This window comes from Bufo gargarizans, chromosome 2 (genome assembly GCF_014858855.1).
Source record: "Bufo gargarizans isolate SCDJY-AF-19 chromosome 2, ASM1485885v1, whole genome shotgun sequence".
Classification (NCBI taxonomy): Eukaryota; Metazoa; Chordata; class Amphibia; order Anura; family Bufonidae; genus Bufo; species Bufo gargarizans.
Window position 1 is genome coordinate 600,901,705 of NC_058081.1, and position 24,172 is coordinate 600,925,876.

At 46.8% G+C, this 24,172-nt stretch overlaps 1 protein-coding gene across 1 annotated transcript in view; it reads right to left on the bottom strand.

The window, feature by feature from the left end:
• Positions 1-1,094: 1,094 nt before the first annotated feature.
• The window catches only part of ZBTB40 (zinc finger and BTB domain containing 40), a 63,363-nt gene continuing 40,285 nt past the window's right edge, over positions 1,095-24,172 (bottom strand). The window contains 9 exon segments of the mRNA XM_044281945.1: positions 1,095-3,196; positions 3,199-3,400; positions 4,909-5,135; positions 10,816-10,902; positions 12,059-12,221; positions 12,306-12,520; positions 14,711-14,875; positions 16,121-16,327; positions 19,292-19,735. Of these exon segments, the coding sequence (XP_044137880.1) occupies positions 3,132-3,196; positions 3,199-3,400; positions 4,909-5,135; positions 10,816-10,902; positions 12,059-12,221; positions 12,306-12,520; positions 14,711-14,875; positions 16,121-16,327; positions 19,292-19,735 (1,775 nt within the window). The 3' untranslated portion in view covers positions 1,095-3,131.

A 24,172-nucleotide genomic window follows, 5' to 3' on the forward strand; every position in this document is an offset into this window, starting at 1 on the left:
TTTATGAGGTGGCCGGGAATGGAGCAAGGGGGGCGGGGCGAACCGCGGCCGACAGAGGGCCCACCGAACCATAAAAATAGGTGAGTAGGGTAGGGGGGGAGAAGCGACACCTGGGGATAGGCAGATCAGGGCAAACAGAGCACCTGGGAGCCGGGGACAGGCCATAGAAGATGAGGCCTAGTCCCGGCAGAAGCCGGGGACTAAAGTAGCGGGGAAGCCAGGGAGAGACTGTGGCCAGGGAGGAGAGAAAAGACCAACCGAGGGGGAAAAGAAGGGAGGAAAAAAATGAATATAACCCCCCCAGGAGGGGGAGGGGGTTGGCTAGGAGGAACGAAGAGGCTCCCCAGGACCCCCAGCTAAGGTGGATCCCATCCCCCTGGCCACAGAAGGGAACCTAACCCTGGGGCAGGGACACAGGGACAGGGGAGTATACTCACCATCCGATATACTCACCATCCGATGTCTTCGGGCGCAGCACGGTCACCCCCTTCGGCAGACTCAACACGGGAACCGTGGGAATGCCGGCAAGCCACTGCGGATGCAGTCCGTGGGGACTGGGTGACCGGCGATGGTACCGAAGTACGCGCCCGCAGGGGGGGCAACTAAAGTGGAACACGATGGAGCCCCAGCCTGCAGCAGGTATAACGGTGGAAAAAAACCGACCTGCGGAAGAGAGAAAAAAAGAATAAAAATAAACAGCAGAACCTGCAAAAAAGCAGGACAGGTCTGCCTCCTACGGACACTAGACTAAAACTGGATAGCCTCGTGCCTGTGGAGAGGGTATAGCCCACCTGGGAGGAGCCAACACTTTTTGTGTCTAGTGCCTCCTAGTGGTAGTTGGACATATACCCCATGGTGCTGTGTCCCCCAATGCCATGCACGAGAAATTTGAATATCGTGCAAAGTTCATTTATTTCAGTAATGCAACTTAAAATGTGAAACTAACATATGAGACTCATTACATGCAAAGTGAGATATTTCAAGCCTTTATTTGTTATAATTTGGATGATTATGGCTTATCGCTTATGAAACCCCAAAGTCACAATCTCAGGTCCCCTTTGCTCATGGGGTATGGATTAATTAGCTGACTAGAGTGTGACACTTTGAGCCTAGAATATTGAACTTTTCACAACTCCTTTTAATTTGCATTACTGAAATAAATGAACTTTTGCACGATATTCTAATTTTTCGAGTTTCACCTGTAGAATGTTCAGATTGTCCGGGCTGCATGACATTTATCGGAGCTGCTAGCTACCCATACCACAAGGCTAAATAGGGTTGTCAGACTACAAGTCCATAGCAACCACTTTGGTGTCAGACAAAAAAAAAAAAAAAAAAAAAAAATTCCTCCAACTACTCTTCCCCTCCAGACCAGGATAACATACAGATTACTGTAAATTATGTTCCTCTCACCTAAGAGGAAGGGTTACTACAGGGAGTTTCAATCTCTGCTAAATGCTCCTGCATCTGAAGACCGTGTTTCGATAGTAACAGTACATATAAACCAATTTCTAGACTATAAAGGAAGTGCCTATATAGCCGCTTTTATCATTTCATTGCAAGGGGTTATCATTGTTTTTGGTAGCCTCCACTTTGTCCACGATGACACCACGATGACAAAAAAAACGTCTCTCTGACCCCCTTATTATAGCAGTACCAATTAATGCTATAATAAGGGGGTCAGAGAGACGATTTTTTTTTCCATACACAGCTCCAAATCCTCCTCTTTCCTTTTCGTAGAATTAGACTACATGAACACGGCCATATACACATTTTGTGGTCCACAAACCACGGATCTGCAAAATATGTACTAGCCGTGTGCATGCCGCATTTTCCTAATAGAATTGCCTATTCTTGTCCGCAAACGGACTAGAATAGCGTGTGTTCTATAATTTTTTGAACGGCCACACAGAGGACATCCGTGAGATGTCTGAATTTTTATATGCACCCAGTGAAATGAATGGGGCCATGGTGATCCATAAAGCATGGGGATTGGATGTGGACCCAAACAATGGTTGTGTGAATGAAGTCTTCAGGGATACATGGCCCTTACCTAACTTACTTGCTATTTGCAAAGGTTCCCAATGTTACAAAAAATAAACTTACCTTTAAAATTTAATACCATTTTCATGTTGCTAGTCAATGGGGCTCCACGGCACTTTTTATGGTCACTGCAATCCAAGGGCCTTTTCTTACAGATCAGAAACTCCCAATAAAAGATACCATTCTGTGTTTTTGCAGCCTCTACTGCACTGCTCCCCCAAGTGGTTGCTGGAGGCAGCTAACATTTTACTCTATGGATTCGTGAAGGAAAACACAGCATTTTGAACTCTGTATCAGTAAAAAACAGAGACTTAACACCTAAAGATATAGATCAAAATAATCAGCACAAAATATTGGACCAAAAAAAATGAAATCGAGTTAAAGGTTTCCCATCTGGACGCCTGCTCGGCTATCAGCCGTAATCACTGTGTACACACAATGTGGCACTACATGGTTTCCATGTAAAGGAATGTGTGATAGGTAGTCATCCAGTCTTTGCAGCAGTTCACCCCTCAGGCATATAAACTGGAATCCAAGGAAAGGACTTGCTCTATGACATCCATATGCCCTAATTAGGACAACCCGAATGAGGAGTGTATCAAGCATCACCTATGCACCCCAGGAAGATTGAAATTTACCTAAATCTCTGCCTCAAATTCACGTAAAATTGCTAATATTGTAAACAAAAGAAGCTTTGAAAGTGGAGCTGCATTTTAAAAGAAAATTATAAATGCTTGGAATTTTAAAGGGAATCTGTCAGCAGTTTTGACCATGCTAAACTGCTGACAGCACTTAGGTAGGGGCTGAAGAGAGCAGGTAAAACAGATTCAATTGAAGCACTGGCTGCGGTCAGATAAAAGGAGCAGAAGTCTCAATCACAGTTCCTTCAGCTTTCCCTGTATTATCATAAGACTGTATACAACTTCTGTAATGATTTTGGGCTGGCTGTACTTCGACGTTGTGCCCAGACTCTGGTCAGTCAATATTAATCAGCAAGAGGTGCACAGAGGAGGAGAAATAAATAAGAACGGAGTGTAAAAACAGAAATAAAAATCATGACATGAACCTTCCAAGTGGTGAAAAGAAATTCATCTATAGATAACCAAAATAAGGTCCTGGTGAAGGCAAGTCATTAGCTTTGAGTTCTGTGTGTCACTCCTGGCACAGCATCTTCACATATAAGTGTGACAGTGCCATCAAATAAATCCTCCATGCTGACGGCCACTAGTTCTGTGCCAGCCGCTTGGCTGGTTTGGGAGTCCGGTAATGCCACAATGACTTGAGAACCTGCCAGTTGGGACTCGTCTAAGGTTATTACTTGCTCTCCTGCTGCTACTTGATCCTGGGTCTGGATAACCTAGAGAGGACAGAAGGCAGACGGTGAGAGCTTACGTTTCAGTACAAACACTCTGGTCTAGGTTATTAAATGTAGATTTTAAAAAAATCCTTGTAAGTCTTCTGTTAATATCCTTTTTCCCGCTGATCTTAAATTCCTTTCTCAGTATCCTCCCTCCACTCTGATCTTACTCTGTCTACTTTCACACTTGTGGTGTTGTTTTCTGGTATTGACATCCGGCAGAGGATCTCAATACTGGAAAAAACTTTTCCATTTAGACTGGAAAGAGATCCGTTCAGGATGCATCAGGATTTATTCGGTTTCGGCAGCATTCTGTTTAGTGAACGGAGACAAAACCGCTGGAAGCTGCGGTTTTGTGCCCGGTCATCAAAAAGGCAAAAAATTGATCTGTCACTGAAAACAATGTAAGTCAATAGTGACCCTTCATTTTTTTTTTTTTTTTTTTAGGAGCCAAAAAAAAAATGATACGGAATTAACAACCCAAGTGTGAAAGTAGCCTTACATTAAAAGCCAAAGTATTACCCAGGAGATCAGTCATTTTCCCCCTCATTCTACAAAACTTCAGATCTGCTGGCTGCAGCAGTAGCTCTCTCCCATAATGGTGTCTGTAACAGACGACCAGCACACCTAACCCTTGCCCCCTGTAAGCCACCGTCCAGACAAAAATGAAAGTTATCGGGAACAAATCACCCAAGTTCTCTGTAAGGTTTCTATAAAAATTACTTGTCATTTTTTTTTATGGAAGTTCCATATTTAAAGGGGTTACTCCATAAAAGCCTGAGACCCACAATGATTACTAGAACAGGGGTCACGAGCCCACCGTTAGGCTCCATTCACCCATCCGTGTGTGTTTTGCGAACCGCACATCGCCGGCACTTAATAGAAAATGCCTAATCTTGTTCGCAATTGCGGACAAGAATAGGACATGTTCTATTATTTTTTTCCGGGAAAACTTAATTGCGGACCCGCAAAATGCAGAACAGAATTGCGGACGTGTGAATGGCGCCTTAGTCTTTGCTGTATTGTAGCAGCAAGGAGAAATTTGATTGTAAGGATGATCAGGCACGCGAACAGTCTTATGAAGATAGCGAAGTGTTGTACTTAACTATCTCCATCAGTCCCACGGATCTTGAGTGGAGCTGCAGTGTGCACGTATATTCAAACTCCTCAGGAACAGAGGCTTGTGTCCTCTAGTCTGGTGATCATGGGTGTCTCAGCAGTTGGGCCCCCCGCGATCATACATTTATCACCTAACCTGTGTATAAGGGATACATTCTTCTGGAACAATTCAGCACAACAAACAGCAGATTTGTGAATGCAGCCCTATCAGAATGAGCCAAAACACTTACATTTTTGGTAAAAGGGACCGGGTGCCAGTCCTAACATGTCCATTTCTGTCAACTGGAACATTCACCATAAAATACCCCTTTAACTGTAGTAGACTCAGGTCACTGAGGGTTGGGAAAATGGATCCCCATGACATATACTACACAAAAGGAACAAATTACCTGCACAACTTGAGTATTTTCTGCCTGTGCTTCTGCCAGTACTATGTCAGGATGATCCATTTCATAGTGTTTCTCGAGCTGTGCCTGTGACGTGAAGAGCTCCCCACATAGTTCACAACCAAATGTGTTATCGGTTTCGTTAAAATGGTCCGTGGATACGTGGTGCTGCAGAGCGCCCGGGAACTGGAAACACTCGCTGCAGTAAAGACACTGGAATGCCTGGGTCCCTAATAATGAAAGGTTAAAAACATATACATCACAGAATACAGATTGGCAGTGTATTCTTAAAGGGGTATTATTACAGCACTTTGCAATTTCAATGGCAATGCTTTATTGGAAGTGCCTTCTTTACAAGTTCTGGCTCCCTGTCCTCCCTCTACATGTAAATATATACCAGCCATCACTCTGTAGCCTATAGTGTTTCAACAGGACAGCTCCAGGGCATGCGCAGTAGCCCTGGAGCTGTTCTATGCAGTTATAATAAGCCAGAGTGGCTAAACCCAGCACTGGGAACATGCACAGGTAAGTGGCTTAAAGGGATTCTGTCACCTCCCCTAAGCCAAAAAACGATTTTAAAGCAGCCATGAAGCACAGCTTACCTGGATTAGGCTGTGCTCTTTTATCTTGAAATCCGTCCAGCAGTTACTGCAAAAAACGACTTTGATTGATATGTAAATGTGTCCTGAAGGTGCCCAGAGGGGCGTTTTTTTCTTCTTAGAGAGCCCAGTACCGCCCCTCTTACAGTGCCCAGCCCGCCTTCCTTGCACTGTCTAACCGCCGCCCCCAGCCTGCCACAGCCTCTCCTCCCCCTCCCTCACGCCGAACGAACTCTCGCACAGGCGCAGTACCCACTGAGGGCTGCGCCTGTGCGATCAGCAGGAGACTGAGGGAAGAGCGAGCATCGGACGTCACTGGGCTCGGCGCATGCCCAGTGACGAAGATGAAGCTGCTGCCCTCAGTCTTCTGCTGATCGCACAGGCGCAGCCCTCAGTGGGTACTGCGCCTGTGCGAGAGTTCGTTCGGCGTGAGGGAGGGGGAGGAGAGGCTGTGGCAGGCTGGGGGCGGTTAGACAGTACAAGGAAGGCGGGCTGGGCACTGAAAGAGGGGCGGTACTGGGCTCTCTAAGAAGAAAAAAAACGCCCCTCTGGGCACCTTCAGGACACATTTACATATCAATCAAAGTCGTTTTTTGCAGTAACTGCTGGACGGATTTCAAGATAAAAGAGCACAGCCTAATCCAGGTAAGCTGTGCTTCATGGCTGCTTTACAATCGTTTTTTGGCTTAGGGGAGGTGACAGAATCCCTTTAAAGAGGACCTTTCATCAAAAAGTGTGTGCAATTCTTATACTACCTTATCGGGCTGCTGCCACTGATGTCCGGAAAACCGTTCGTTTCGTCGCCTTATATGCAAATGAGGTTACTTTGTTATAGTAGGTGTTGACATTTTAGTTCTGCTGGGCGAGGTTATTTTTTCCCTGGCAGCGAGCGCATCCAATCGCAGCGCCTCTCTTAGCCAGGGAGAAGGAGCTCAAGTTCTCACGAGAACTTGAGCTTGTAGACATCCGGACCGAGCGCGAGAACTTGAGCTCCTCCTCCCTGGCTAAGAGAGGGGCGCTGCGATTGGATGCGCTAGCTGCCAGGGAGAAGATAACCGCGCCCAGCAGAACTAAAATGTCAATGCCTACTATAACCAAGTTGCCTCATTTGCATATAAGGAGACAAAACAAACAGGGAGCACAGCGGGCGAACGGGGGGTCCTTTATAAAAAAATAAAAATAAAAAAATGTGTCCGGACATCAGTGGCAGCAGCCCGATAAGGTAGTATAAGAATTGCACACACTTTTTTCTGATGAAAGGTCCTCTTTAACGATGTCATTACAGCTACACTTGCCTGTGCTTTCAATGCTGAGCTCCAGAGCTGCTGTGGAGGTGAAAAAGGAAGACAGGACAACAGTTTCAAATAGGATTTCTTAGAATGCTAATATTGTGGCCCAGAACAGTAGGCTGTATAATAAAGCAAAACCCCTTACCTTTTATACGGCCCGCCGTTTCAGCGCCGTGCTCTGGTCCCCGCAGCAATGACTCTGTTGGATCAGCAGGGAATGGAGCATGGCACCGGACCGGTGAGAAGTACAAAAGGTACAGTGTTTTCCTTTAGTGTATGCAGCCTCTGCCCAGTGCCAAGTTTTTAAAACTCTTGGAAAATGCCTTTAAAATATTTTTTTTTATTGTTTGGTCTGTTTGTAATGAACATCTGGTAAGCATACTTGCAGTTAATTTACTAACCAGTGGTTTTCTTCTTGAAATATCAGCCCCATTCTGTTCTTTTGGTCAGCCCACGTGACTCGTACTCTCCAATTAATACATACTCCACAGCGCAGACCGAAAGTCGGTCTCTCTCAAAGCCTATGAAATGAACACTGATAATATAATAGGCTTACATAGAGAGACTGATTTTAGATGCTGTATAATTTTGGAGAGAGAGTGCAGATCCCGTGGTTATGAACAAAAGGGAGCTGATAATTCGTAATGAAAGCCACTGGTAAGAAAATGAACTACAAATAATAGAGTAATGTTTGTCTGCTTTATAAAGTCAGATTTCTGACACAGTACTACTGAAATACAGTGATAGTGATAGGAGAAATAAGGAGATTTTTATGGACTCACCTGTAAAATCTCTTTCTCGCTGAGTTCAGTGGCGGACACAGGACCGTGGGTATAGCTGCTGCTGCCACTAGGAGGCGACACTAGGCTGAAAAGCGTTATGCTCTCTCCAGGCTGGAGGGGGTATAGCCGGCAGAGGAGGAGCTATCAGTATGTGTCCAAGCAGTAGGAGTAGCAGAAAAGAACTGACAACACAGTCAGAACGCCGCCTACGTCAGTAGGTACGAACAAAAACTGAACCCCAACCGATAACCAACCACCACCATGTGCAGTAACAATGGAAAAAAAACAATGGGTGGGCGCTGTATCCCCCAATGAACTCAGTGAGAAAGAGATTTTACAGGCGAGTCCACACAAAAAAAATCTCCTTTTCTCGCTCGTATCATTGGGGGACACCGGACCGTTGGATGTCCCAAAGCAGTCCACGGGGAGGGAAAAAACGATACTCGCCCATGGAAAAACCCTGGGAACGATATGCCTCAGTGATTGCGAAGCGAACACACCTGGCAATCGTCACCTTAGAAGCGGCGCATCCCTTACGAGGACTGCCAGGAAGCATGAATAACGCATCCGTGCAGCGGAAAAAGAGCTAGAGACTGACAGATTCGCAGAGCTTGAACCACGTCAAGCTTTTGAAGAGAATGCTCCCTAGGATGCGAAGGAGCTGGGCAAAAGGAAGGGGGGGGCGGGACAATGTACTCGTTAACATGGAAGGCCGAAACTACCTTCGGTTGAAAGGCAGGAATGGGACGGAGTACCGCCTTATCCTGATGAAGGATTAAAAAAGGTCCCCTACAGGAAAGCGCTGCCAACAGACACGCCTGATGGACGCGATAGCCACCAGGGCGCTGAGGCAAAACGGACAGCGCCGACAATCGACTCTAAGTAGCTAAGAGCCAGTCCCAATTCTAAGCCAGATTGCAGAAAAGAGAGAATAGTGGAAAGAGAGAATCGTAGTGGAGGGAGATTACGTTTCTCACAGAAGCCCAAATAGGACCTCCAAGTCCTGTAGTAAATTTTGGATGAGGCTGGTTTCCTGGCTCCGATCATGGTGTGGATAACCCCCATCAGGTAAAACCTCGCTGTTTTAAAATGGCGGTTTCAACAGCCACGCCGTCCAACGTAGCGACTCTAAATGCTGATGGAAGGCAGGTCCTTGAGAGAGCAGATCGGCCCTGAGTGGAAGGGGCCACAGTGCGTCCACTAGGAGGAGGACGACGGAGGAGTACCACACCCGACTGGGCCAGTCCAGGGCGATGAGGATCGCCTGGACGCCCTTAGTCTTGATCCTGCGTACAACACGCGGTAGGAGAGGCAGGAACACATACACTGCAGAGAACCCGTCCCATGGCGCTACCAAGCGTCTGTGGCATATGCCTTGGGATCTCTTGTGCGAAAGAAGGTGGGAAACTTGTGGTTGAACCTGGAAGCCATCAAGTCCACCTCCGGACGACCCCACTGGAGACAGAGCTGTTCGAACACCTCCAAGTGCAGGGACCATTCCCCCGGGTCCAGAGTCATCCGGCTGAGGAAATCCGCCGCCCAGTTCTCCACTCCCGGAATGAACACTGCTGAAAGAGCAGGGACATGTAACCCCGCCCACCTCAGGATTTTTGCTGACTCCCTCATCAACGCCGGGCTGCGGGTACCCCCCTGGTGGTTGATATAAGCCACAGCCGTGGCATTGCCGGATTGAATACATATTGGCTGGCCCTTCAGAAGAGTGGCCCAATGGATAAGGGAGAGATGAATGGCCCGGAGTTCCAAGATGTTGATTGGCAGTTTGGACTCTGATTGAGACCATAAGCCCTGGACCGTCCGGGGAGGGAAGACTCCTCCGCATCCTTGAAGACTGGAATCGGTGGTAATGATTGTCCATGAGACCGGGAGAAAAGACTTCACCCGACTGCAAAGTCGGGGTCCGGAGCCATCACCTGAGAGCTAGACGCACCTGTGTGGGCAGAACAATGTGACGGTCTGGGGACTCTGGCGATTTGTCCCAACGAGTCAGGATCGCCAGTTGGAGCGGACAGGAATGAAATTGTGCAAATGTAATTGCCTCGAAGGAAGCGACCATAACCCCAAAGACTTGCATACAGCAATGGATAGATGGGCATTTGCGATGGAAAAACAGACGAACTGACCGCTGGAGTGCCAGCTGCTTGTCCACAGGGAGGCGGATTAACGCCTCCTCCGTGTCCAGGGTCATCCCCAGGAACGGGAGTCATCTGGCAGGGGCCAAGGAGGACTTTTGGAAATTCACCAGCCAACCGAACTGAGTGAGGGTATCCAAGGTGATACGAAGACTGGCCTTGTTCTGAGCCAAGGTTGCCGCCTTGACCAGGATGTCATATAGGTAAGGAATCAATGTGATGCCCCTGGAATGAAGCAGGGCCAGCGCAAAGGGGAGGACGATGATGGGGCCCTAGAGCGAAACTGAGAAAGTGGTAGCCCCCCGGGGAGTATTGATAAAGAGTACCGCGCCAGAGAGTGTACCCTGGTCCTAGCAGGGCAGGGGGTGGAGGAGGCGGAAGGTATACTCAGCCATACGATGCTGTCCATGTCCTCTTCCATCCGGCAGAACCAGCAGGGTCACCCTTTCAGCCACTGGCACCTAGGTGGCAGAAAGCTGGAACAGAGGGCTTGGAGACATGGGTGACCCTTAGGCTGGGGAGGGGGAAGCAGGGGAGCAAGGCTGCCCTGGTCCACATTGGCTTCTTAGGGGGAGGATAGTCAGTGAGGGAATCAGACACCAGCTATACACCCTGGGAAAACAGAGGCGCAAGGCGACTGTTTCCCATCCTAAGGAGAAAGAAAAAGGGAAAATTAAATAAAAAGCCGCCCTGCAATATGCAGGGAGGTCTGCCTCCTATGACACTAAGCTCAAAACGGATATGCTCTCTCCTGGTTGGGGAGAGTGTAGCCGGCAGGGGAAGAGTTATCACTTTTCAGCCTAGTGTCACCACCTAGTGGCAGCAAGCAGCTATACCCACGGTCCTGTGTCCCCCAATGATACGAGCGAGAAATTACTGCTTATTATTAGAGAGGCCGCTAGGTACACAATGTTACCTTCTGGCTCTTCTAAAATAATGTTGAAATGACATCATAGTTAGATCATCACTTCTTAACACTGAAGTATTACTTGGACAAGGTGCCACTATTATAATAGTGCCTGATGATCACTATTCACTGTTTGGACCTGAAGCCAGTGTTAAACGGTTAATGTTCTGTAACCACACTTACCTGAGTGCTTGCACTTTATATGCACTTGTAATGCTGCCGGTGATTGGTAAGTCTGCTTACATTTCTCACATTCATAAATCTTATTGTCTGAAATGGACAAACAGAGACCTTACATTTACGCCTTTACACGTGCTGACCAAACTGACAATTATCAGGAAGGAACCATTGCTTCCTGATAACTGCCTGCTCATCAGTGGAGATGGGAGCTGCATTCATGCAGCAATCACCTACACTGTAAAGGGAAGAGTCATCGCTAGTCCTCATTAATGCTTTCTGGGCAGCAGATCGCGGTTTACACAGCACAGCACATAAAAGACGATTTAATGTGCTGCATAAAAGATGAAATCACCCAATGAATGAGCCTTTATCAAATTGGCTTGTCAGGAACAGTGACAGATCTTTTCTACTACACCACACAGGACTGCGGATAGATCCTTAACCCTAGTGATTCTCAACTTGCAGTATGTTGAAGGGGTATCCGAGACTGCATGGTTGTCCTCAAAGACAGTTAAATGTTGTGGTGTGGCATGAGAGGAATCCCAAAGAAACAGCGAGGTGGCGCTGCAGGGAGAAGCGCATGTCATACTTGGCACACCTCAGCATGACATGCGCTTCTCCCCGCAGCACTACCTCGCTGTTCCACGGGGATTCCTTCATCTATCCAGCCTCCTCCTCCTGCGACCAAGGTCAGAATAATAAGCCACATGTTCCTAGAGCCAATGTTCTCTTGACATTACAATAGATCATATGGAGGATTTGCAAAAAATATATATTTTACTCGCATCAAACCAAAGAGTGTGCAGTGCTATTTCAATAGTATTTGAACTGTGGAGCATATCCATTTGACGTTGCACCTCACATCTTGGGACATCGAGTGCAACCCAATAATTTCTCACATGTACTCCAACACCCCCAGTGCTACAACCCCCCAACCCTACATGCAAACAAGCAGACAAGGTTAGTACCAACTGCTTTCTTTAGGACAATGTTCTACGAAGGGTTTGTACTTGAATTGTTACTTATGTATTACATACATCACAGTAAACAATACAAGCACTAATGGCAAATGCTAAGGCTGTAGCTACATACTTTGTCATGTAACACTATAAAGCATAACCAAACGTTTTCATTACGGTGGGCAATGAACGGGGTGCAGACCGAGGTTGTCTCAGTTAGGCTCGGGTCACATTGCTGCCGGTCAGGTTACAATCTATAAACATTTTCTTACAATTTACGCACTCACCAGGATGTTCTAACTTTGTGTGCTTCTGAAGAGTAGATGAGCTGGAAAAGACCTGTTCGCAGGAACTGCACTGAGCAGAAGAGAACTTGGAAGAACGATGATTCTGAGCAGCAAACAGGTCTGGATGATGAGTGCGGTTGTGATACCATAGGCCAGACAATTGCTGTGGAAAATTAGACAACCACATCACACAAAAGCACCTGGTTACCAGTCACAGGTATTTGGTAAAAGTCTTGAGGTTACTGACCTGGTATGCTTTGTCACAGATCTCACAGTTGTAAGGCTTTCCTCCCACATGAGTTACTATGTGGCGCTCTAGTAGAGAAGGGGCGCTAAAAATCTTCTCGCAGGAAGGACAGGGATGGTATTCCTTGGAATGTACTACTTGAATGTGCTGTCTGTGCTCTTCTAATGTCGGAAAACTCATTCTGCACTTCTGACAGTCATATGGATCTTCAATGTCTGAAAATAAAAAGAAATGTCAATATATGTGGCAGGGGATGACCAGTCTATATATATTACTACGCTTGGAGAAAAGTTTTATAAAACATGAGATGAAGACCATTTAAGTAAGATTTTAGCAATGATTAAAACATTACTCAACCATATAAAGTAGGGGAGCAAAATGGGGGGGGGGGGGGGGGGGGAAGAAAGAGTATGGGGTTAAACAGGTATTTCAGCTGTAGCACGTTATCCCCTATAGGGCTGAAACGATTATTCGAATAACGCGATTAAATCGAGTCAAAAAATTCATCGATGCAGTTTCCCTGCATCGAGGAATCGTTCAGATCACGTGATCACGGAGCGGGAGTGAAATTAAGCGTCTCACTCACCGCTTCCGTGTCCTCCGGAGCCAGAGAGGCAGGACTGAGCGGCCGGCACAGCTGAGGGAGGAGGAGGAGGGAGTCTCTCCCTCCCCACTGTGCGCGGCTGCCGCTGAAGACAAAGTAGGAGGAGGAGGGGAGGGGAGGGGAGGGACTGTGGCCACTGCACCACCAATGAATGTGCCGGCCATATCCCACAGGGTCCCCCTCCTCCCCCCCATCATTGGTGGCAGTGTCAGTTCCGATCGGAGCCCCAGCAGTGTAATGCTGGGGCTCCGATCGGTTACCATGGCAGCCAGGACGCTGCTTAAGTCCTGGCTGCCATGGTATGTTAGTGAGCAGAGAGCAGCGCATTATACTCACGTGCGCTGTGGCCGGCGGTCGCTCCTTCTCATAGGTCTGTGCGGCGCATTGCTAATGCTGTAAGCATTAGCAATCCGCCGCACAGACAGAAGAAGGAGCGACCGGCGGCCACAGCGCACGTGAGTATAATGCGCTGCTCTCTGCTCACTACTAACATACCATGGCAGCCAGGGCTTCAGTAGCGTGACTCCTGGCTGCCATGGTAACCAATCGGAGCCCCAGCATTACACTGCTGGGGCTCCGATCGGAACTGACACTGCCACCAATGATGGGGGGGAGGAGGGGGACCCTGTGGCCACTGCCACCAATGATTAATACTGGGGAGGGGGGGTTGCGTTACCAGAGGGGGCATATCAGAGGCTGGGGCAGGCAGATCAGAGGCTGGGGGGAGGGGGGGGGGAGGGGCAGATCAGAGGCTGGGGGGAGGGGGGGGGGGGGAGAGGCAGATCAGAGGCTGGGGGGAGGGGGAGCCAGATCAGAGGCGGGGGCAAGCAGATCAGAGGCTGGGGGGGCGGGGGCAAGCAGATCAGAGGCGGGGGCAAGCAGATCAGAGGCGGGGGCAAGCAGATCAGAGGCGGGGGCAAGCAGATCAGAGGCGGGGGCAAGCAGATCAGAGGCGGGGGCAAGCAGATCAGAGGCTGGGGGGAGGCAGATGGAGAGAGAGTGGTTAATGGAGGCTGCAAGCACCACCTTGGCATGTATAAAGTTATTGGTTTAGAGAGGGGTTAATGAAGGCACCTCCAAGGTGCTTTCATTAACCTCTTCAGACCAATAACTTTATACATGCCTAATGCCAAGGTGCTTCCATTAACCCCTCCAAACCCAATGGGCATGTATAAAGTTATTGGTTTGGAGGGGTTAATGGAAGCACCTTGGCATTAGGCATGTATAAAGTTATTAACCCCTTCAAACCAATAACTTTATACATACCTAATTACGTACGTTATTTTAAGTAGCTTTTTCTTATTAGATTACTCGATGAATCGAGAAATATAATCGATAGAATACTCGATTACAAAAATATTCGTTTACTGCAGCCCTAATCCCCTATTCCAGGGATTTGCAACCTCCAGCTGTTCTGAAACTACAACTCCCAGAATCCTCCTTTCACTTTTCACCATTAGAACCAAGAAAGTTTGCATGCTGGGAGTTGTAGTTTCACAGCAGCTGGAGTACCATAGGTTGCTGATCCCTGCCCTATTCACAGGAAAGGGGATAACTATTAGATCGGTGGGGATTATACTGCTGGGACTATCCCCAATAATGAGAATGGAGAGCACATACCCCTCAGAGCTGCCCAAATTGAACAGAGCGGAAAGATGGGCATGCACTATGCTGCTCCATTCATCTCTACGGTAGTTCCTGTGGATAGGGGATAACTTGTAACAACTGGAATAAACCCTTTATTATGTAATATATAGTAAACAGAGTTCACAAACGAATGAGCAAAGTGAATGCAACATACTATGGAAGGTCCGCAGGTGTATACTAAGTCCATTGGCTTGGCTGAAGCCTTTCCCACATTCTCGACATACATACGGCTTGTCTCCAGTGTGAGTCCTAACGTGTCTAGTCAGCTCGATAGATTGTGCAAATACGGCATCACAATACTGGCACACATACATTTTACCTGAAATGGAAATGACAGAGCAGACAATGTAATACCGGAAAATACTGATGTGCACCTGGAAAGGGGTTGTGCCATAAACTAGTTTTCACTCTAAAGTTTATTTTCATCAATTACTATAGCTCCCATTCCTTCCTGGATAGTTTTTGTGTTTCAGATTGACCCAATTTACAATTTTCTCTTATCCCCCATGCTTGAATCCTACTTCCTGGTTTGTCATGTGTCTGCTATCCCATCATGCCTTAAAGGGGTTGTCTCACTTCAGTAAGTGGCATTTATCATGTAGAGAAAGTTAATCCAAGCCACTTACTAATGTACTGTTATTATCCATATTGCTTCCTTTGCTGGCTGGATTCATTTTTCCATCATATTATACACTGCTCGTTTCCATGGTTACGACCACCAGAGGGGCTGACGTTTTTCTTCCTATAGTGTGCAAGCACGACCTCCACTGATGGATTGCAGGGTGGTCTTTAACCAGTTAAACGAGCAGTGTATAATGTAAGAGAAAAATGAATGACGCCAGCAAAGGAAGCAATATGGACAATCACAATACATTAGCAAGTGGCTCGTAATAATTTCCTTTACATGATAAATGCCACTTGCTGAAGTGAGACCACCCCTTTAAAGCAGTGAGATGTGTTCTGACATCCGCAGATCATGTGACCCTAACCACACCCCTTGTTCTCACCATTACAAGGCTCCATTGTGGGACATACCCTACAGCAACTGAATATCAGAACAGATTTGCCACAGGGTGCAATAGTAGGCTAATAACTTTAGAATAAGGCAGTTTTTATAAATGGTGGGATGTGGGAAAAGTGACATAACAGCGATATCTGTTGGGTGGGATACATTTATATTAGTGGCACAACCCCTTTAACCCTTTCTACCCCAGAACAGTTTCCACCATCCTGCCCAAGCAATTTTTTTGCAAATCTGACAGGCGCCGGCATCTGTGTTTTCACCGATGCCAGCGCATACAGCAGGGGTCCGGCTAACGGGAACAGCCGGTCCCTTGCAGCTGATCGGGCGGACGCAGCTCCTGCACCCGTCCGGTCAGCGCGCCTTAATACTACGGCGCTGGTCAGGAAGTCACTTCCCGCAGCAACGTACTATTACTGTGCTGGTCGGGGAGGAGTTAATCATAAGCACGGGCACCACCTTGTGGCACATCAGGGTAACTGCAGGGAACAGTGCAGTGGTCACACAGAACATTTCCATGTGTATCTACTAACAGTACCATACCTTCAGAATGCTTCTTTTTAGTGTGGTAGGAGAGCGCGGCAGCCTGCGTGAAAGTCATGTGGCAGTGTTTGCAGACAAAGGGGCGCTCTCCTGTGTGCAGGCGCTGATGATTCTTCAAAGTGGAGTTTGCTGCAAACTTGGCACCGCACTCCTCACAGGAGAATGGCTTCTCGTCAAAATGCTCTGTCCGTTTGTGGTACTGCAGACCTGAAAAACAGAAAGTTACCATGTACTTCACATAATACCAACTCGACATTTAGGGTATAAAACTGTGAAACAGTAAATCTATGTCCTTGCATTATCCCCTGTTAGACACTCTATACAGCCGTTTCCACCCAGCTTTCCCAGACTAAGACAGCAGATCAGATTGATTAAACAGTAATACACTAGCAAGTCCTGTTGCATAGCTTGGCAAATGTGCTACTCACAATGTCCGCCGTTCTCCATCTCCCATTTATTCCGTACCTTCCCCATTATATTTTGAACCCATAACTGGGAACAGCCCCAATCGCCTATAAATATTTCAGATCAAACTGAGCCTTTAATATTCCCATAAAAAAAAAGCTTTGTTTTGTAATTTTTAAAAACATACATATAGGCAGGAAGGCTAAATGCACACGATCAGGATTGTGAGCGGATTTTTAGCAGGGATTAGCGTGTGGAAAATCCACTCTGTAGGTCATGCACACTGCATTCTATGAGAATTTTAAATTCTCATGTACACAATGCTTATTTTTTCTGTGCAGAATTTGACCTGCATTGCGGATTTTTTAAATTTGCAGAATGTCATTTTATTTTTCTTAACCGGATTTTCTCCATCCATTTCAACGGGCAGTGGAAAATCCTCATCAATTGATGCGGATTATCCGCATGGATTTCCCTGCGACCACCTGAAGATTTCAGCGCGGATTCTCTGCACATAAATCCTGACCGTGTGCATTTACTTACCCTCAAGACTCTGATATGGTAAAGGCCACACTGACATCACATAAGCAAAGTATACCATTAACTATTCATAGTTCAAAATAACCACGCCGCAATCAATAGTTTGCACTTATCCCCAGACGCCTATTAATCACATCCAATAAGACTGCAAGACCTTGTGTCAGGATAGGACACTAATACAGGAGAAAAATTTGAATATCGTGCAAAATTCCATTTATTTCAGTAATGTTATTTAAAAGGAATGGCAGTAATGCAGCTTAAAATTAGAATTTTGTGAAAAGGTTCAGTATTCTAGGCTCAAAAGTGTCGCACTCTAGTCAGATAATTAATCCATATCCCCTGAGCAAAGGGGACCTGAGATTGAGACTTTGGGGTTTCATAAGCTGTAAACCATAATCATCCAAATTATAACAAAGGCTTGAAATATCCCGCTTTGTATGTAATGAGTCTCATATATTAGTTTCACCTTTTAAGTTGCATTATTGAAATAAATTAACTTTGCACGATATTCAAATTTTTCAAGTTTCAACTGTATAAATCAATATCCCCACCTAAACAGTCACGTATCAAACATAACTAAACCCTAACCATGACCTATCAGTCTAATGCGCCTACAGGGGACTCTAACCATCTGATTTCCATAACTTACCTAAGCTTAGGATATAACGGCCAACCCGACGTGTTTTGCCTGCTGCTTCTTCAGGAGTGATATAGGCCTGATCTAACCAGTGCGAGTAATAAACTACCCTGGGCCAATAGGGAAGAAAAGTGGCAGATCAGGCTACTTTCACACTCGCGTTTTGGGCGGATCCATCATGGATCTGCAAAAACGGATCTGTTACAATAATACAACCGCATGCATCCGTCATCAACTGATCCGGTTGTATTATCTGTAACATAGCCAAGACGGATCCGTCATGAACTCCATCGAAAGTCAATGGGAGACTGGTCAATTTTCTATTGTGCCAGAGAAAACGGAGACGTCCCCATTGACTTACATTGTGTGCCAGGACTGATCCGTTTGGCTCAGTTTCATCAAGTGGACAGCAAAACGCTGCAGGCAGCGATTTGGTGTCCGCCTCTAAAGCGGAATGGAGACTGAACTGATGCAAACTGATGTATTCTAAGCGGATCCTTTTCCATTCAGAATGCATTAGGGCAAAACTGATCAGTTTTGGACCGATTGTGAGAGCCCTGAACGGATCTCACGAACAGAAAGCCAAAACACCAGTGTGAAAGTAGCCTCACATGTTAAACATGCACCATGAGGTCTCATACGGCACATGATTAGTCATCTGGGTCCCCCAAGGAAACTTCAGCCCATTGCAACATGCAGAAAATGCCTCCAAATGCCCTCTTAGCTAATCACTGGTAGGGGATCAGTGGGGGTGTATATCTTTTATATTTTAAGCCCCTCTGACACTGCTTGACAACTGGTTTTGTTTAGCTGGAACATCCCTTAAATATTGGTTACAACAGAGACTTTTGAGCAACACATTTCCAACATTTCGCTATAACGAACAGAATAGTGCCGAATATTGTTGGAAATGCTTTCCTTTTCATGTACTACTACAAAGTGACACAGGACTCACCTCTTCAGACCTAGAGCTGTAGGCCCCTTTCACATGAGCGAGTTTTCCGCGCGGGTGCGATGCGTGAAGTGAACACACAGCACCCACACCGAATCCTGACCAATTCATTTCAATGGGTCTGTGTACATGTGCAGGTTTTTTCACGCATCAGTGCTGCGTTGCGCGAGAACTGCAGCATGTTCTATATTCAGCTTTTTTTATGCAGCCCTGGCTCCAAAAAACTGAATAGGGCTTCAGTGAAAAACGCACTGCATCCGGATGATGGTTGCTAGGAGATGTTGTTTGTAAACCTTCAGGTTTTTTTTTTCACGCATGTGAAAAACTGAAACACTGAACGCAAATGCAGACAAAACTGACTGAACTTGCTTGTGAAATGGTGCGAGTTTCACTGAACGCCTCCTGAGCCAATCCGTATAGTGCGTGTGAAAAAGGCCAACCTCTACTGGATTCCTCTTACTGGCTACCAGTGCATTTCTCTAGGTCCGAGGTAACCTTTAGATATGAATAAAATGACTAAAAAATAAATAAAAAAAATCAGCCTCAAAACAGTAAAGAATTTGCATAACTGCTGAATTTTGTAAGTAGATTTATACGTCAGACGCTTATTATTGCAAATGATCAAGACAATCATTACCAGACGGATGAGCAAATTCTTTGCCACAGATGTCACATGTCACCAGCATTTTCTTTTTCCCTTTGGCATTACGAGAGATCAGATAGCCGTGCACTTCCTCTCGATGCTGGTCGAGCTCCTTCTTAGAGGCCTGCACCACGTTGCAGTCTTTGCATTGCAAGGGATTTCTTTTTGCCATTCGGCAGCGTTTCATGTGCACCTCCAGTCGGCAGCGGAACAGGAAAATCTTGTCACAGGATTTGCAGATAAAATTCTTTTTTGAGCCCTTTTCTTGGGCAAGTTCTGCCCTCTCTTTTTCAGAATCTACTTCTTCATTTTCATCATCTTTCGCTTCTTCATCTTCCTCGTTTCTGTCGCCAACCTCTTCAATAGCATCAAGCTGGCAGTCGCTTACTCGCCACTTTATGCTGCTTTGGAAATTGTATTTGCTGTCCACCAGCAAACCTTGAAATAAAGAAATTATTTTAAAAAGTGCAATTGACAAAATGTTCAATGAAAATAAAACAATATTAGAAGGAGCAGATTAACTTTTTCCCAACTTTACCATGCATGTATGGCAGAAATCAGGTCTTTGAAGATGGCATCCACTGAGAAGCTAAGCGAATGCCATACCTAGTTTCTGCTGTTTTATACAGAAAACACCCAGAGGCATTGTCTGTGATCGGCAATAATGCTGATCACGGACATTTAACTCATCAGATGCCGTGGTTTATTGTGAGCAGAGCATCTGAGCGGTGAAACCATGGGAGCCCAGCCATGAATGGCTTCCCTGTGTCGAGGGAGCCATTTGGTTGCTATGGTCTTTCCATTGAAATATAGTGAATCTTCCGTAGGCTGCAATGTTAAATCATTGCAGTCTATGTATAAAGTGATTAGCGAATGCATGTTTAAGTCCCCTCTTCCGTTCATTGGGGGACAGTCTTGACCTTGGATATAGCTATTGCCACTAAGAGGCGACCCTAAGCAAAAAAAAGTGATTGCTCCTCCCCTCTGCTATACCCCTCCTGCAGACACTGAGTTAAAGAGGACCTTTCACCGATCCTGACATTATAAACTAAGTATACAGACATGTAGAGCAGCACCCGGGGATCTCACTGCACTTACTATTATCCCTGGGCGCCGCTCCGTTCTCCCGCTATGCCCTCCAGTATCTTCGGTCACTAAGTTATGGTAGGCGCCGGCGGAGCCTGCCCTTGTTCTGCTGTAGCGCTGGCCAATCGCAGCGCAGAGCTCACAGCCTGGGAGTTTTTTTTCTCCCAGGCTGTGAGCTCTGCGCTGCGATTGGCCAGCACTACAGCAGAACAAGGGCAGACTCCGCCTACCATAACTTAGTGACCGAAATCTCCGCCTACCATAACTTAGTGTCCGGAGATACCGGAGGGCATAGCGGGAGAACGGAGCGGCGCCCAGGGATAATTATAAGTGCAGTGAGATCCCCGGACGCCGCTCTCCAGGTCTGTATACTTAGTTCACAATGTCAGGATCGGTGAAAGGTCCTCTTTAATCAGTTTGTACAAAAGCAGTAGGAGCAGCAGGAGAAGCCTGTAATAGCAAATAATAAAAAGGAAGAAAACCGGAGATGGGTTACCTTGAAGAACCAGAAGGAACCATCTAGAAGAACCAGTAAAGTACATACAGGGTGGGAGCGGTGTTCCCCAATGAATGGAAGAGTAGCAGATTTTACAGCAAGTACGAAAATCTAGTTCTCTCATCCGTATCATTGGGGGACACAGTCTTGACCTTGGGACGTTCCAGAGCAGTCCCTGGGGTTGGTCATAAACAAAGAAGCCATCCTGCCAATCCGAGGACCGCCTTCTGCAAAACTCTACGCCCCAGAGAAGTGTCAGAAAATGCAAAGGTGTGCACTCTGTAAAACTTGAAAAAGTGTGCCCAGGCAGCCACCCTGCACCCCTGAAGGGCCGCTACCCCATGATGTACTGCCCAACCATTGCCCGAGCAAAATGAGCAGTAACCCGGAAGGGTGGAGCCTGTCTACTGATGCGGTACGCTTCCACAATAGCCAAACAAATCCATTGGGAAATGGAAACTTTGGAAACAGTCAGCCCTCGTCTCGGTCCCTATGGAATGACGAATAATGCGATGCGAATCCAAACCAGACGCTGATGATGAAGGGCAACCGACAGGCAAGAGCTGCTAGATCCGACACCCTACGGATGGAAAAGACTGCCACCAAAAAGGCCACCTTGCAGGACAGGAAGCGAAGGGACACCTGCTGCAAAGGCTCAAACTGAGAGGCCTGGAGAGCGCCAAGCACCAGATAAAGGTCTCAAGGATTCAACAGAAGCCGGTAAGGGGGGCGCAGCGTGCAGAAAGGTCCGAACGGCAGAAAGGGAAGCCAAATTCTGCTGAAAAAGAATGATTTCTAGATATCAAGGGCCAAAGAACTGCAGATGTGACAAAACTTGCCCCCCATGGGGGAGGAATTAGGGATGCCTGAAGTCAGAGGCCCCACACAACATAACGGACTGCCAGAAGAAAAGAACACTCCAGCGGGACCATGATGAACAAGTCATTGCTAGAGAACCTGGACCAACACCACCTGTGCAGGCATCTAACAGCAGAAAGTGGGCATACGAGCCCATAATGGCTATGAACACTAGCCGAGCAGGCAGTAACAGTATGTGGAGAAAGTGCAACTACTCGCCCTGCGAAAGGAGAAATTTGGGGAAGGCTGATGCGGCTCAGTAGGGAACCAGCATCTAGGGGTGACAGCAAGGACAGTACGACCACTCTACCCGGGGAGGGGAGCCATGAAAACAATAGACATATGCAAACTGAATAAGTGCATACCCAAAACCACACAGAGGCAACGCTGATGCTGTCACTGTGGTAAAGGGTAGAGGCAATGCTTGAAGCACAAGCCTTAGAAATCGGCAGGTTATAAACATGCACCGAAAGCCGTACTAATACCCACGAGAAGTGAGAAAACCCATACATATAAGACCTAGAGGATCTATTGCACCTGGTGATGGCAGAACATGAGCACAGTGCCACCTGTGATAAGGAAATAGAGCACAATCACAGCTACGACTAGTGAGAAGGTTTCACTCCTAGAAGGGGGACGATGAACAGAAATACTCCCCCTGGGACGGAGTCCCACTGTAGGGGCACGGAACAAGAGTAGCCATAAAATCTATGGCCAAACAGCAGTAAACACCCAGGATATGGTGCTAGCGCCATCCTCCACTTGATAAGCAAGGAAACTAACGAGCAGCCCATCTCTTCCACCTACGGACAGAGAATGGATGTCGATCGTGTTGAGTCCACAGCCTGTCAGCTACCGTCCCACCTAAGAAAGACGGAAAATGCGATAGAGCATCACTCCGCTGACTGAAGAGGGAAACCCGACACAATGTATCGGGTCCACGGATAGTGTAAGCACTACTGGTTGTTCAAATACTCCACCAATAGAAGGAGGGTAATGCTACCAGATCTACAGTATGCAATTGTGGTGCAACTAATCCCCCTATAGAAGGGGGAAAAACTAAAAAGGATAGATGACAACCAGTACTAGTGCAATTACTCCGCCTGCGGAGGTGGTAATGCAACTTGACGTATGGTATCCAGCGGAAGTGCAGTTACCCGCCCAATCAAGGAGGGTAATGCAATAACCTGTATAGGAACCAGTGGTAGAGCAACTACTCTATACAAAGAGGGTAATACCCCAAAATGTACAGTATATGGAGTAAGTGCAAATACTCCTATTACGGAAAGAGAGGAATGCTAGCGGAAGCATGGATACAGTGATAGTGCAACTACTCCGCCATGGAAGGCGGGTAGTGCTACAGGACTTCTAGTATACCGTGGTGGTGCAAATAGTCCGCCTAAGGAAGGAGAACAATGCTACCTAAAGTACAGGAGCACACGGAAGGTGCCAATACTCTGCCTAAGAAATGTGCAAACACAGAACGGCACCCACTGGAATTGCAACTACTCCACCCATGGGAGGAGGGTAAAGCTACCGGCTGTACCGTGTTTAGAGTTAGTGGCACTACTCCGCCTATGGAAAGGGAATAATGGAACGGACTGTACGGTACCCCGTGGAAGTGCTATTACCCTGACTATGGAAGAAGGGTAATGGTACAGGCTATACAGTACCCAATGGAAGTGCAAGTACTCTGGCTAAGAAGGAAGTGTAACGCTACAGACTGTACGGTATCCAGTGCAAATGCAATTACTCCACCTATGAAAGGAGTGTAATGCAACAGGCAGTAAAGCATCAAATGTAAGTGTAATTACTCAGCCTTATGGAAGGAGTTAATGCTAAAGATAGTACAGCATCGAGTGTAAGTGCAATTACTCCATCTCTGCAAAAAAAGTTATGCTATAAGCTGCTCAGTATCCAGTGCAAGTGAAGTTACTCTGACTTTTATGGAAGGAGGTAATGCTACAGGCAGTATCGCATCCAGTGTAAGTGCAGTTACTCCGCCTTTTATGGAAGGAGGGTAAAGCTACAAAATGTACAGTATCCGTTGGAAGTATAATTACTCCACCTATGGAAGGAGGGTAAAGCTACAGGCTGTCCAGTATCCAGAGCACGTGCGATTACTCCGCCTATGGAAGAAGGGCTTATGGAAGGAGGGTATACTACCATGTAACTACTCCGCCTTTAGAAAGAGGGCAAGCTACAGGGAGTGCAGTATCCGGCGGTAGCGCCAGGATCCGGCTCAAGCTATAGGATGTATGTATGCCTACAGAATGACAGACCAAATAGACTCTCATCAACAACACATCCTGCTTAGCTTCCAAATGCACATGCAGGTTAAATCACCAGATTAGGGTACTTTCACACTTGCAGCAGAGGATCCCAGAACTGCCCGCCAGATCCGTCAAATAGTATGCAAACTGATGGCATTTGTC